Source organism: Typha angustifolia, chromosome 9, assembly GCF_048772165.1.
Source record: "Typha angustifolia cultivar Huaian chromosome 9, ASM4877216v1, whole genome shotgun sequence".
Taxonomy (NCBI): domain Eukaryota; kingdom Viridiplantae; phylum Streptophyta; class Magnoliopsida; order Poales; family Typhaceae; genus Typha; species Typha angustifolia.
The window spans coordinates 5527947-5540429 of NC_133247.1; the positions used below are offsets into that span (position 1 = coordinate 5527947).

The window sequence follows — 12483 nt, forward strand, 5'->3', positions numbered from 1 at the left end:
ATAATATTCTTCACACAGTTCATCATCTTATTACTTTTCAGCAAAACTCCTTCCCATTTTTTCTTTTCTTTGCATAGTAATTCATTTTATGAGCACTAATCACACTATCTAAAATATATTTATGCTTGACAAAGATTGACTATGATATGCTAATCAATTTTGAAATCATCACTTAAACTAAAAAAATTTCTTCTTTTCTTTAGTAATCCTCCTCTCTAAATCTGCAATGTCTGTTTGTTCTAACCTGCCCCCAAATACTAATCTCTATCCCTATTTTTACTGCTTATAATCAAATAACCTGGAATTATAACATTTAATATGATTTATAATCTCTTCCTCATCTTCAATTATTCTGTCCCCAGTTTTGATAAAGTGGATAGTGTTTTTCTTATCTTCCATTGGCCATTTTATCAAAGAGAAAAATGAAAGAATTTCTCAAATTCAAAACAAGATCGGTTGAATCACGTAGATATAATTTTAGAGATATTAAAATAATATAAAAACTAACCTAAATCGATAGTCATCACCATTGATGCCAGAAGGAAAACGAAGGAGATAGTTGAAAATTTCTAAGGGATGAGTTTCACATCTTTCAGTTTCACACGTAATAAAAATAGTAACTGAATCGATATTTATTAAAATCACCCCCATTAATTGTGACATGGGCTTCTACATATTTAGAACCATATCAATTTAATTATATTTCTAAAACCCAAAATAAATCTAAGCTTGTAAATCATTTAAGTGGGCTTAACATAAATAGTAGGTCACTATACATTTTATTAAACATATAAGCCCACTAATCAAATTATTAACAAAAAAAAAAATCTAGTATTTAAATTCCCCTCTTTGAACCATATCATTTTGGATCATTTCCTCCACCTAATTTGTTCATCTTTACAAAGACCATAAAGATTTCTTTTTTGAACTTTTCTCTTCTCTGCTTCCTCCTAAGCCCAATAAATCTCTCTCCTCTTGAATCTTATCCCATTTGTCAATACATTCTAAGCACCATTTTCTCTTTCTTTTCTCTTCTCTCTTTCTAATTCCAGCTCCAGCCCTACATTTTATGCCATAACTTCTTCCTGTATTATATACTTTTAAAGTGTTTGTAAGCATCAATTGGAAAAATGTTTGTAAATCAAAAAAAATAATAATCTAAGTAGGTTAGGAATTATTAGCATTCTTGATTAGAAAACTAACATTCTTTTTCTTTTTCTTTTATGCTGGTGGCATTAATTACCCTATCTAAATGCCTATCGATCATTTGCACTTAAAAATTAAAATGGTTTTTGGTTCTGTAGCAGCAACCATTTTTTATTTTCCTTTGCAAAACAATCCAATCCCTACTTAACTGGATTTTGTTAGTTGTCCAAAAAAACTCAATTTAAAGAAAAGAACCTTTTTAAGAATAAGCTACTAATAAGCATTTATCGAAGCCTTTATAACTTAAGATATGATATGAAATAGAGTTCATATAGATAGTGCTGAATGTGTTAAATTTATGATATACACATTGTTGATCTATTATCTAATAACTTAAGCTTTTTGAATCAACTAGTTATCTAACCAGAGTTTGACGTGATTTTCTTAAAGTTTACGGTCTAATTCTCCTTTTATCTTATTTTGTCCCTATTTTCTATTTTTTTATCTTTGTGGGGCCGTATACGAGGAGTGTGCTAAATATATAATGTATAGTATCGGTCAATTATCTAATAACTTAAGCTTTTGAGTTAATTAATTATTCAACATGGTGAAAATTTTCTAAATTGGTCTATCTTGGTTAATTTCTTTTATCAATTCTTGAATCGTCACAATGGTATTTGAAAAATATTACTTCCTTAAAACTTTTGTATCTTTTATATTTGGAAATCAAAAGTGCAAAACGAGCTAACTAGGCGACAGCAGTGTGAATTGAGTTAGCAAAGATTTCTTCACTCCAAAATATGGGTTACTCTTTGGTGCCAAAAGACCAGGTGAACTTGATTCTTATATAGCCTTCCAACATTTTGTTGCGAACCAGATTTGGAATGATCTATTGGTAAGAAAATTATAAAAATTTAGGTGGAGGTAGCCTAATCAGTTAGGGTTCTAATGGCTTTGGTTTCACCTAAATCGGAGTTCGAGATGAAAAGTTAAAAATAAAAAAGGTGAAGATAAGTTATAGAGAGTAGAATAGACATGATCATCGAGCGGACCGAGCTTTTCGGGCCAATCGGACTTAAGTATTTATTCACGGCCCGACCCACCAATCACTCGGGCCGGGCCGGGTTCATGCCGAGCTAGAATAGTCTAGCCCGTTACCGCCCGTCGACCCATAAGAGATCAAGCTAGCCGGTCGGGCCGGCCTGGCCCAACCCACATTTTAGCTATTTTTAGAATTTTTTTTACTATTAACTTATTTTTTTAAAAAATATTTATGTTCCTCCATTTAAAAAATAATAATAAATTAAATTTTTTTAAAGGTGTGCTTAAAAAAATTATAAAACGGTACAGTACCAAAATTTTCGTTGGGTTCTACTGTAGCTGGGCAGCGCTACTGTAGCAGAACGGATGGACCTAGTTGTGGCCCCAACGGGCGGGCTTTCGGGCCGGATCAGGCGGGCAAAGGGTTGGCCCATGCCGCCCATGGGTAATTCGGGCTCGGGGTTAGCCTGATCCAAACCGGGCTGGGTCGGGCCGGGCACAAGCGGACTGGCCGTTTGATCAAGTAGTCCAGCACTAATGAAGAAAAAAAGGCTAAAGTTTAACCTACCTATCCACACAGAGAACATCTAGACTATCGAGCTACAGATATCGGCATAGTACAAGGACGTTTTGCTTAGCCTATCTAACACTGCCATCTGTTAACTTTTCCGATTATTTGCACACCCACGCGAGCACCTAACCACGGGATGTCGGAAATTCTTAAAACAGTCCAAGGCGATGGCCCATCTAACTCCGTACCGGAGCGAACGTTCCCAAGTCCAAGTGGACCCGTTCACCCCGGCCGAAGCTATAAATACCCAAACACACCCATCGTTTAACCCCAACAACATGGAATATCCCTCCTACATCTTCTTCTCCTTCCTCTTCTATCCCGCTACCTTCGGAATCGTACTTCCGGCTCGGACCGAGTTAGAGAGTAATGGCGACAGTGGAGGAGCTCAGGAAGGCGCAGAGAGCGAACGGCCCCGCCACGGTGCTCGCCATCGGCACTGCCTCGCCGGACAACGTCGTGTACCAGAGCGACTACGCCGACTACTACTTTCGTATAACCAACAGCGAACATCTCACTGACCTCAAGAATAAATTTAAGAACTTATGTAAGTTTTTGTGTTACATACCAATTTTACAGACAAGGAGGGGCCAAATAGCAAAAATGGCGCTCATTAAAATTAATGCGTACGTGCAACTACGCATGGATGCATGGGATTAATTTTTCTTTTCAGGCGAGAAGTCGATGATTAGGAAGCGTCACATGCATTTAACTGACGACATATTAAAGGCAAACCCGAACATGTGCGAGTTCAGGGGAACATCCCTCAACGCTCGGCAAGACATCGTCGTGGAAGAGGTCCCAAGGCTAGGGGCAGAGGCGGCGGTGAAGGCCATCAACGAGTGGGGGCAGCCCAAGTCCAAAATCACCCACGTCATCTTCTGCACCACCTCAGGCGTCGACATGCCCGGCGCCGACTACCAGATCACCAAGCTGCTCGGCCTGCGCTCCAACGTTAACCGCTTCATGTTGTACCAGCAGGGATGCTTCGCCGGCGGCACCGTGCTCCACCTCGCCAAGGACTTGGCCGAGAACAACCGCGGGGCGCGGATTCTTGCGGTGTGCTCCGAGTCGACCGTCATGACTTTCCGGGGGCCGTCGGAGGACCACCTTGACTCCCTCATCGGTCAGGCATTGTTTGGGGATGGCGCCAGCGCTGTCATCGTCGGATCTGACCCCGACCTAGCCGTGGAGCGCCCGATCTACGAACTCGTCTAGGCCAGCCAGACCATCGCCCCGGACTCCAAGGGCGCCATTGACGGCCACCTTCGAGAGGTCATCTAAAGAAAATTTATAAAGCATTACTTTTTTTGTTTTATTTTATTATCATTAACAATATAGTATACTACTTCCAGTTCATGTGCACACTTGAGGTTTATAATTAATTTCAAATTGCTTGTACTATAGAGGGGTCTCACCTTCCACCTCCTCAAGGACGTACCCAGCGTCATCTCGAACAACATCGAGACGAGCCTCACCGACGCCTTCGCGCAGCTTGGTATCGACGACTGGAACTCGATCTTTTGGCTGGTGCACCCGGGCGGGCCGGCGATCCTGGACCAGGTGGAAGCCAAGCTTGGGCTACACAAGGAGAAGATGGCGGCGACGAGACACGTCCTCAGCGAGTACGGCAACATGTCGAGCGCGTGCGTGATGTTCGTGATGGATGAGATGCGGCGGAGGTCGGCGAAGGAGGGGAAGTCCACCACCGGAGATGGGTTGGAGTGGGGAGTGTTGTTCGGGTTCGGACCCGGGCTCACGGTGGAGACGGTGGTCTTGCATAGCGTCCCTATTTCTGCATAAAATATATACAAATGGTTTGTCAACTTGCCAATAAGAGCACACGTACGTAAAAGTACTATGCCTTTATTTATACTATATTTGGTTTGATATTACTGATGAATAAAGCAAATGTTTTTGCGGGTGGTATATATATATATGGCATATTATGGTATCCAAAATTGCTAATTCAGACAGAAGCATATATATTATCCTATATCGATCTGCATGGGCAATTTCCCCTAAAAAGTCTCTCAGTTTTTTAATTAGTATTTTTGAACACGTTTTATTAATTTAATCTTAACAAATTTAAAAATCCTTTTCTTTAGCTTGATTTTCTAGATATCTACTTCCTTCCATCATTTTCTGCTTCCATCTTCTTTCTCTCATTCTTCTGTCTTATTTTTCTTCTCATTCTTTTTCCATTTTCTTTTATTTTCATCGATCATCTTTAGACATGATCATCGAATGGACCGGGCTTTTCGAGCCAACCGGGCTTAAGTATTTGTTCACTGTTCGACCCACCAATCACTTGGGTCGGGCCGGGCCGGGTTCGGGTTGGGCTAGAACAGTCTAGCCCGTTATCACCCGTCGGCCCGTGAGAGATCGAGCTAGCCGATCGGGCCAAGCTGGCCGGACCCAACAATCATTCAGCCCAACCCATATTTTAGCTATTTTTAGAATTTTTTTACTATTAGCTTTTTTTTAAAAAAATATTTATGTTCCTCCATTTAAAAAATAATAATAATAAATTAAAAAATTAAAAGGTGTGCTTAAAAAAATGTAAAACGATACAATACCAAAATTTTCGTTGGTTTTTATTGTAGCAGAACGGGCGGGCCGTTTGATAAGTCTAGGACAGAATGGTAAATATCCGACGTTGTGGAGGTCGTCGGAGGGTGGTGGACGGCCGTGTAGTAGGGTGGCTACTGGAGGTAGGAGGTGGCTATGGTTTGGATGCTTTAAAAGGATCTACGGTTATGATCTACTCCTATAAAGATAAAGACAATCTAATAGCTAAGGTAAAAAGATAAGGACGAAAATAATAACGGGCTAAAAACTAAAATTTCTCTCAATAATCATCATCAACACATGTCCACCCCTATTTATAGGAGTAAAATTCCAAAAAGATCGGATCCATATGCGGATTATCCGATTTATTTAAAATTCAAAACAAGACATAACTCGACTTAACCCGTATGGTCGGATTGTAACACATTTCTTAATCCCATACTAAACTCTTCTTTTATTTTTTATTACCATGATAATCATTTAAAGCTAATTTTTATTCACTTTTCTTTATATATTTAAATAAATAAATATATAATATTAAAGCATTCTTTGAGCTCTTTGTGTTTCACTATTAATTCATTATAAATAATTTGTGGATCCCAACTAATTTTGGGTTCAAAGTATGTAAAAAATTCATGTTCAAATCATGACTTTTCCCGATAGATTTAACTTGTCAATACTCCAAGTTTATTTAATTTTCATTCTTTTAATCTGCTGTGAGGAGTTTTCAAGGATTTTGAAGTCATGTAGAGCTAATTCACCTCTATATATTATGTGGCGGAAGATCTAGGAAAGGAATAAATATATCAACCAAAAGAGAAGCAGTTATTAGATTGAACATTTTCTTTCTGCAAATCATCCATGAATAACTATAATAATATAATTTGAGAAGTTAATATCCACTTTCTTATTAAAAAATATATATATTTTGTTTTTACGGAAATTTGCATATGACATCCTTCCTTTTACAGAAATTGCATATAAACCCTGCTTTTTTACAATTTACAAATTGAGTCAAATAATTTATCAATTTTGGTGTTAAATTTGTTAGCTAAACTTAACCAAACATCCACGTTAAGTTAACTATACTAAAAAGATTACCAAATTACTCACAGTCAAGTTATACTTACTGAATCTATACTAACCAAATCCAACCAAATTAAACCCAACTCAACTAAACAGTCTAAACCCAACCTAACCTAAAGCTCAACTCCTCTATTGTCTAATCTAAATATATCTCATCATCATAAAAGCACTCCTCTCTCCTCCATTGTCTGATCCAAAACTTTGGCTAGATTCGCCGATCTCCGTTGCCATCTTCGATCGGCAATGAAACCAAGTAAAAGACCTCTTCCTAGAGCGATTAGAGCGATGCCACAGGAGGGGGTTTGGATCTCAGAAGAGAAGAATCGCCATAGAAAGAGAGTGATCGATGGGCCACTAAAGATATCACAGATCCTAGTCAAGCACAGGCATGACTAGGATGAAGACGGTGTTATTGTCGCCCATGATGAACCACCGGACATTTCGGGGAGAGTAGACTTGGATGGCCAATGACGGAAGCCCCGCATGGTGCACCAAGACCTCAAACCGACGTGGAACGAGACGTTAGAGTTCAACGTCATTGGCTCGCTCAAAATGGCCATGGAGCCATTGGAGGTCATAATGTGTTCCACGACGTAAGGGTGGGTTCGAGTAGAAGGAATAAATTCCTTGGCTGTGTGAGGTTGGATTCACGATAGTTTATGAAGCAGTGGGACGAGGCTTTGAGGTACTTCTCATTGGGGAAAAAGGGGGAGGAGTCTTTGCGACCTGATGTCATCGTCACCCATGATGAACCACCAGGCATTTGGGGGGTTGAGGCGGAAGGTCTCGGAGAAACCCATGTCGGGGAGCAGTTTTCTCTAGCAGGGAAGTGAATGGCAGAGCATAGCCTCGACCGGGGGAGTATGGGGGGTGGGGGTTTGAAGTCCGGTGAAGCCCTAGCTGGCCAGCGACGTTCCGGTTATCATTCTAGTTATGCCATAAAAGGGGGAAAAAGAGAAGAAGTAAGGATATTTTAGTTATTTTAGAAATTAAATATCTATAATTAATTGAATATTCTTATTTTATGTCATATGTCCAAACGGTGATCGTTCGGATCTAATTTAGAGTATTTTCTATCTATATTCGCTAAATTATAAAGCTCAATTTATATATAGTGAAATAATAAAATGTAAATCATAATTTCGTTAAAATACAGGATATCATATATGCAAAATACTTGAACTTAGATTAGTGGAGGACATATAAATATTATATGCAAGAGAATAGTCGTACTTGAAAATGGATTGACAGCAAGAAGGATTTATATAAATTCTAGACCCTTACCTAATTACAAAATTAGGTTTAGTGTTTGAGCTGGATTCTAAGATTTGTCGTATAAAGTCCACAAAGTTATAAATACCTTTGCATGCAGAATGAGATAGGCACAATAAAGAAAAAGATAAAATGGACTCTCTTATCTTTTACTTCCTTTTCTTTACCCTCTTTAATGATGACCTTTTCTTACTATAGTTTAAAACTGTAATTGGATTCACAGTGAAGAGTGTTGTAATTGGACCATCTAAGTCATCAGCCTATAACACCAAAAGATTACAAAACCCACAATCTAAGGAAGGTGGCAGATCCCCAGTAGGTGCCATTTATGAACACCAGATGGAATCAACAATATTAATTGAGTGCAGCTACAAGTAAAAGGAAAAAATAGGGATTTTTATAAATCACACCTTACATTTTGTCTATTTTATGATTCGCACCCTGTTTTTGAGGATTTTATAACGTGACCCCTCATTTTCCCTATAATGTTCATTTAACACCCTGAATTAACTTAACTTAACCATAATCAAACTGAATGATACCAGAAAGAGAATATTCTGTAATTTATAACATTCCTAAATTATCCTTGTACTTATCTCTAATTTTATTCATAACTTTAATATCCATACTTGTTGTTTTTTTTCAAACCATAGAGAACATCATCTAAATACTAAGCCAATCTTAGAGCTTCTAAATTCTAAGCCATGGAGATCTTAGAGCTCCCCAAACGCCAAGCCAATTTTGTTGCTTGCGACCTCAAAGATGGAGAGAGAGATGAAGAAAATTTGGAGAAAGATGGAGAAAAAAATGGTTTGAGCTAGAGAGATGGAGAAAAATAAGTAAAGTTGAGGGAAGCTTCTAAGACTTATACGCGGTAGGGATTTTGAAGGATTCTTGTGGGTTATGGGTTTTGATATAATTTTGTGAGGTAGGGTTTAGTTATATATAAGATGATTTAAATTTTGTAGGGTTAGGGCTTAGTTTGGGGAAGAAAATTTTTTAGGGATTTAGGTTAGGTCATAAACCTTTAAGGGTATTTTAGTAATCTTCAAACTAGAGTCACATAAACTATATATCATGGTTACTATCAGTTAGTTAAAGTAACGTTAGAGTGCTAAATAAACATTATAGAAAAAATGAGTGGTCGCGTTATAAAATCTTCAAAAACGGAGTGCAAATCACAAAATAGGTAAAATATAAGATGTGATTTGTAAAAATCCCCCAAAAATAAAAGGTTTAGCCAAATTTTTACCCCCTAACTATGATCCAATATCACAGTATTGTATCTCTCAAGAATAAAAGCATATAATTTAACTTCTTATACTATCTAAAGTGTAACATATTGCACCTTTCTTTGAGGGTAAAGATTATAAATATTTAATTAGTTTAAAGAAAAAGCAGCAGCTGTTAGTTATGAGAAATAGGAAGAATGCTGTGCAAAGGAATATTCCTAGACCCAGTAAGAAGTAAGATCCAAAACCCTACAAGCAGGCCATGTGCAGTGATCAAAAGTGCACATCTAGAAGCCCCATTCTTTCCCTTCTTCCCTTCTTTTTCTTTAACAATGGCCAAGTCCAGCTCTAAAGCCCTGCCACAATGTAAACTAACACATGGGATTCCTTCTTACCCTCCTCAACCCTGCATGATAGCACTGGTGCATTTGTACTGACTCTGCCATCAAACGTTTGTGCCTTTATGTAAAGTGAACAGTAAATTCACTGTTCTTTGTCCACTGTTGTTGCTATTAAGAGAAAGCTTCCTGAGAGCTGAGCTCATCACTGTAGAATTGGATGGGGAGGGTTGGAGTGAGCCAATGTGAGAATTCTGGTATGAGATGGGTCTAGCTGGGGGTCTAGTTAAGAGAGTCTTGTCGAAGAGTCGGTCTTCGGTCAGTTCTCGCGCCGGCGATGTGAGTTCTCTTCATCTGATCCTGTGTCATCATGTTCATGATTCTATTTTGCTTGTATGCAAAATATTCTGACAGAATTATGTTTTGTAAGGCTACAATGGTATGATTATTAGTTGATCATGGTCTTGCATTGCAGGAAAGGAGTTGTCTTGATAAAAAGAGTAGATGGAGTTCAGTTAGACTATACCTCTGTGGAGATGAATTCAATGCAGTTGAGGGGGAGAATGATATGGTCTCAATTAAGAGCTCTGAAGCCACTACAGTGCAGCCTGTGGTGGAAACTCCATATGATGAGGAAAGTAGCTCAGTAACCAAATCAGAAGAGGTTGAACAATTAATCCTCAAGGAAGAGCAGTCATCAAAAAAGTTTCTTAGCCAAGAGGATGCTGCAATCTTCATCCAATCCGCGTTCCGAAGCTTTATGGTTTCTTCTTCAAACTTTTTGAATTTGATTTGATCTTTGATGATTCTAGTGATGATAGACTATTTAAAAGACTAGAAGCAGATTTTTCTTTTCATTAGGAGTTACTTTTGTGGTTATCTTGAGCTGAGTAGATAAAGAAATAATGCTGCAGAAGTCTGCAGTTGCTGTACAAATAATTGAGAGTCCTTTGCTAATGCTCTTGCAAATTGTTATGAACCATCTGGATTCTCCTATTCATAATTTTTGAGGTATATAGCAAATTCCATTCATTTATTTTTGGCCTACTTGTGCATCTCCATCTATTTTTCACTTAAGTATGCCTAAATCTTTAGTGTTCCTTGTCCTGATTTTACTTCTTTACCATCTACTAATAAGATTACTTTAATCTAATGATCCAGTTGTCATAATATTCTGATAGCAAAGAGCCAAATTCATATGGTGTTCCAAGTTAAGGTTGATAGCATGGCCAGAGCAAATTATAGTTATCCAGAGAAATTGTCTTCGAAACCGAAAATAATGTCATAGGCTCTCAGAGACCATATTGATATGTACAAAGCTTCTTCTTTCAAAATTTATAATGTATCACAAATTTTGATTCACAATTTCAGGCACGGCACAGATATTATAAGATCAGAAGATCAAGTGAGAGAGATCACACTGAAGGACTTGTGAGCCCTCCTGCTGCTGCAGCATCTATGGCTTCATCAACTGAAGTACAAATAGGAGAATCTTTTGATACTCTTACATTAAGCGAGGCAAGTGTTGTGATGCAGCATCAGATGCATCAGAAAGCTCGGCCACAGGTTTTCAGGGTGAAGGTAACATCTACACCTCATACTTTCCTTTGTCTGTCTGAGGGTGAATTTTTTCTGCAACAAAAGTTTGAAAGTTGGCCAAAACATTGATCAGTTGTGTCTTATTTAATGGATTATATTTTCTTGTATATAGTTCTATTTAAAAACTGAAGCAACTTGGTTATTTACCTCTTGATAATTTGAAATTGCAAATGATTGCTGTTATATATTTGCAGGAAGATTGGGATGATAGCACTTTGAGCTGCAATGTATCAAAACTACGAATCCAAAATAGACTCGAGGCGACAACGAGACGCGAAAGAGCTCTCGCCTATGCATTTTCGCAGCAGGTAGATACCAGACATAGATTGCATCCACAAGGCAAATGCAAATTCTGACTAATACTGCTTTGAATTGATGATTCTACGCAGCTGAGAACTTGCAATACAAAGAAAAGATCAACTGAGTCTAATGTTGGATGGAGCTGGCTTGAGAGATGGATGGCTACTCGCCTGCCCGAGAATTCAACGATGGATGACTGCTTGAGTAAGCACTTCGATTTGATTCCGACTGCAAGGAGGTCAATAGTTATCAAGAAGAGATCCGATGTTGCAGCTGAGGAGAAAGAAAGTTGTGGATCTAATGATGTCTCCGTGAGCTTTGATAGCTCTAAAACACCTTCTCAGACTCCTCGAAGTGGCCACAGATCAACGAGAAGCAGATTGAAGGCTACAAAAAATGTGTCGCGACAAAGAACAGTATCTGATTATCGTTCCGCAGCAAGACCAAACAAAGTAAGTAATCCATGGTTAAGTTCTTTCTAAAGTATTGAAATCTTTTTCACTGAAATTTTTATAAAATAAGATTTCTCTAGATTTATTTAAAATTTACAAAAAGTGTGTGTAGTTTTAGAGAGCAAACACAAATTTTAGCTAATTACTTGTGAACAAGAAATAGCATAGACTGAAAACTTATCCTCTTTCTTTTCTCATCAACAATGACTTGTTTTCCCAATAGAAAACATATTAAACTGATCCTACATGAAACCTTTTTCAAAAAATTTAGCTGCAAAACTTTACCTTGCATTGTCCCTATGCTTCTAGGTTCCATCTTTGAAGTCAGGTTATTTTTTCAGGTAAGCAAGAAGGAACATAAGAGAGAAGTGGAGAAAGAAAAAGAACATTACAAGCAAGAAGAACAAAAGAACCAAGTAAAGATTGAAGGCTGTGATATTGTTTGCCAACCTCCTTCAGAGTGCTGATTAAACAAATGTAAGTAGTTCAGCCTGGAGATTGAGGACAATACACTGGGGAACTAAATATTTGAGTGAGAAAAGAATTCTGTTGTTGTTAGTTGGAGAGACTGGGGAGTCCAATCCAAGTGAGAGAGGATTTAACATAAACCTTTAATCTCAACTCAACCAAAACAAACTTAAAAACTACAGAAGAAAAAGACCCCAAAAAATAGACCATTCTTGCATTTCAAATAGGATAATGCTTTGAGTCCTGTATTAGTGTCCTTGTTAATACTACCAGTGTGTTTTGAGTATATGCTATGCGATATAAGTTTGTAATGTCAACTGATGTCCATTTCCATGTAATTTTACCATTAACAATGCACCACCTTCCTATGTATTAGGTTTTTATTACTGCCATATAATTAATCCTAC

The 12483-nt window shown here is 38.0% G+C and overlaps 1 protein-coding gene and 1 pseudogene across 1 annotated transcript; both read left to right on the top strand.

Moving 5' to 3' along the window:
* The first annotated feature begins 3056 nt into the window (after positions 1–3056).
* On the top strand, positions 3057–4672 carry LOC140767470 (chalcone synthase 1-like; annotated as a pseudogene).
* A 4617-nt stretch (positions 4673–9289) lies between these two features.
* LOC140767174 (protein IQ-DOMAIN 33) lies at positions 9290–12428 on the top strand. Its single transcript, XM_073106993.1, has 6 exons — positions 9290–9596; positions 9733–10020; positions 10629–10838; positions 11051–11164; positions 11246–11608; positions 11950–12428. The coding sequence occupies exons 1-6, from the start codon at positions 9522–9524 to the stop codon at positions 12073–12075; spliced, it is 1176 nt and encodes a 391-aa protein (XP_072963094.1). The 5' UTR covers positions 9290–9521; the 3' UTR covers positions 12076–12428.
* The last annotated feature ends 55 nt before the right edge of the window (positions 12429–12483 follow it).

Excerpts from the sequence above, each read along its gene's own strand:
- LOC140767174 (XM_073106993.1), top strand. The coding sequence starts at position 9,522 with ATGGGTCTAGCTGGGGGTCTAGTTAAGAGAGTCTTGTCGAAGAGTCGG. Across the intron at positions 9,597-9,732 it reads TCAGTTCTCGCGCCGGCGAT|GAAAGGAGTTGTCTTGATAA; the intron begins GTGAGTTCTCTT and ends CTTGCATTGCAG. Across the intron at positions 10,021-10,628 it reads CCGCGTTCCGAAGCTTTATG|GCACGGCACAGATATTATAA; the intron begins GTTTCTTCTTCA and ends TCACAATTTCAG.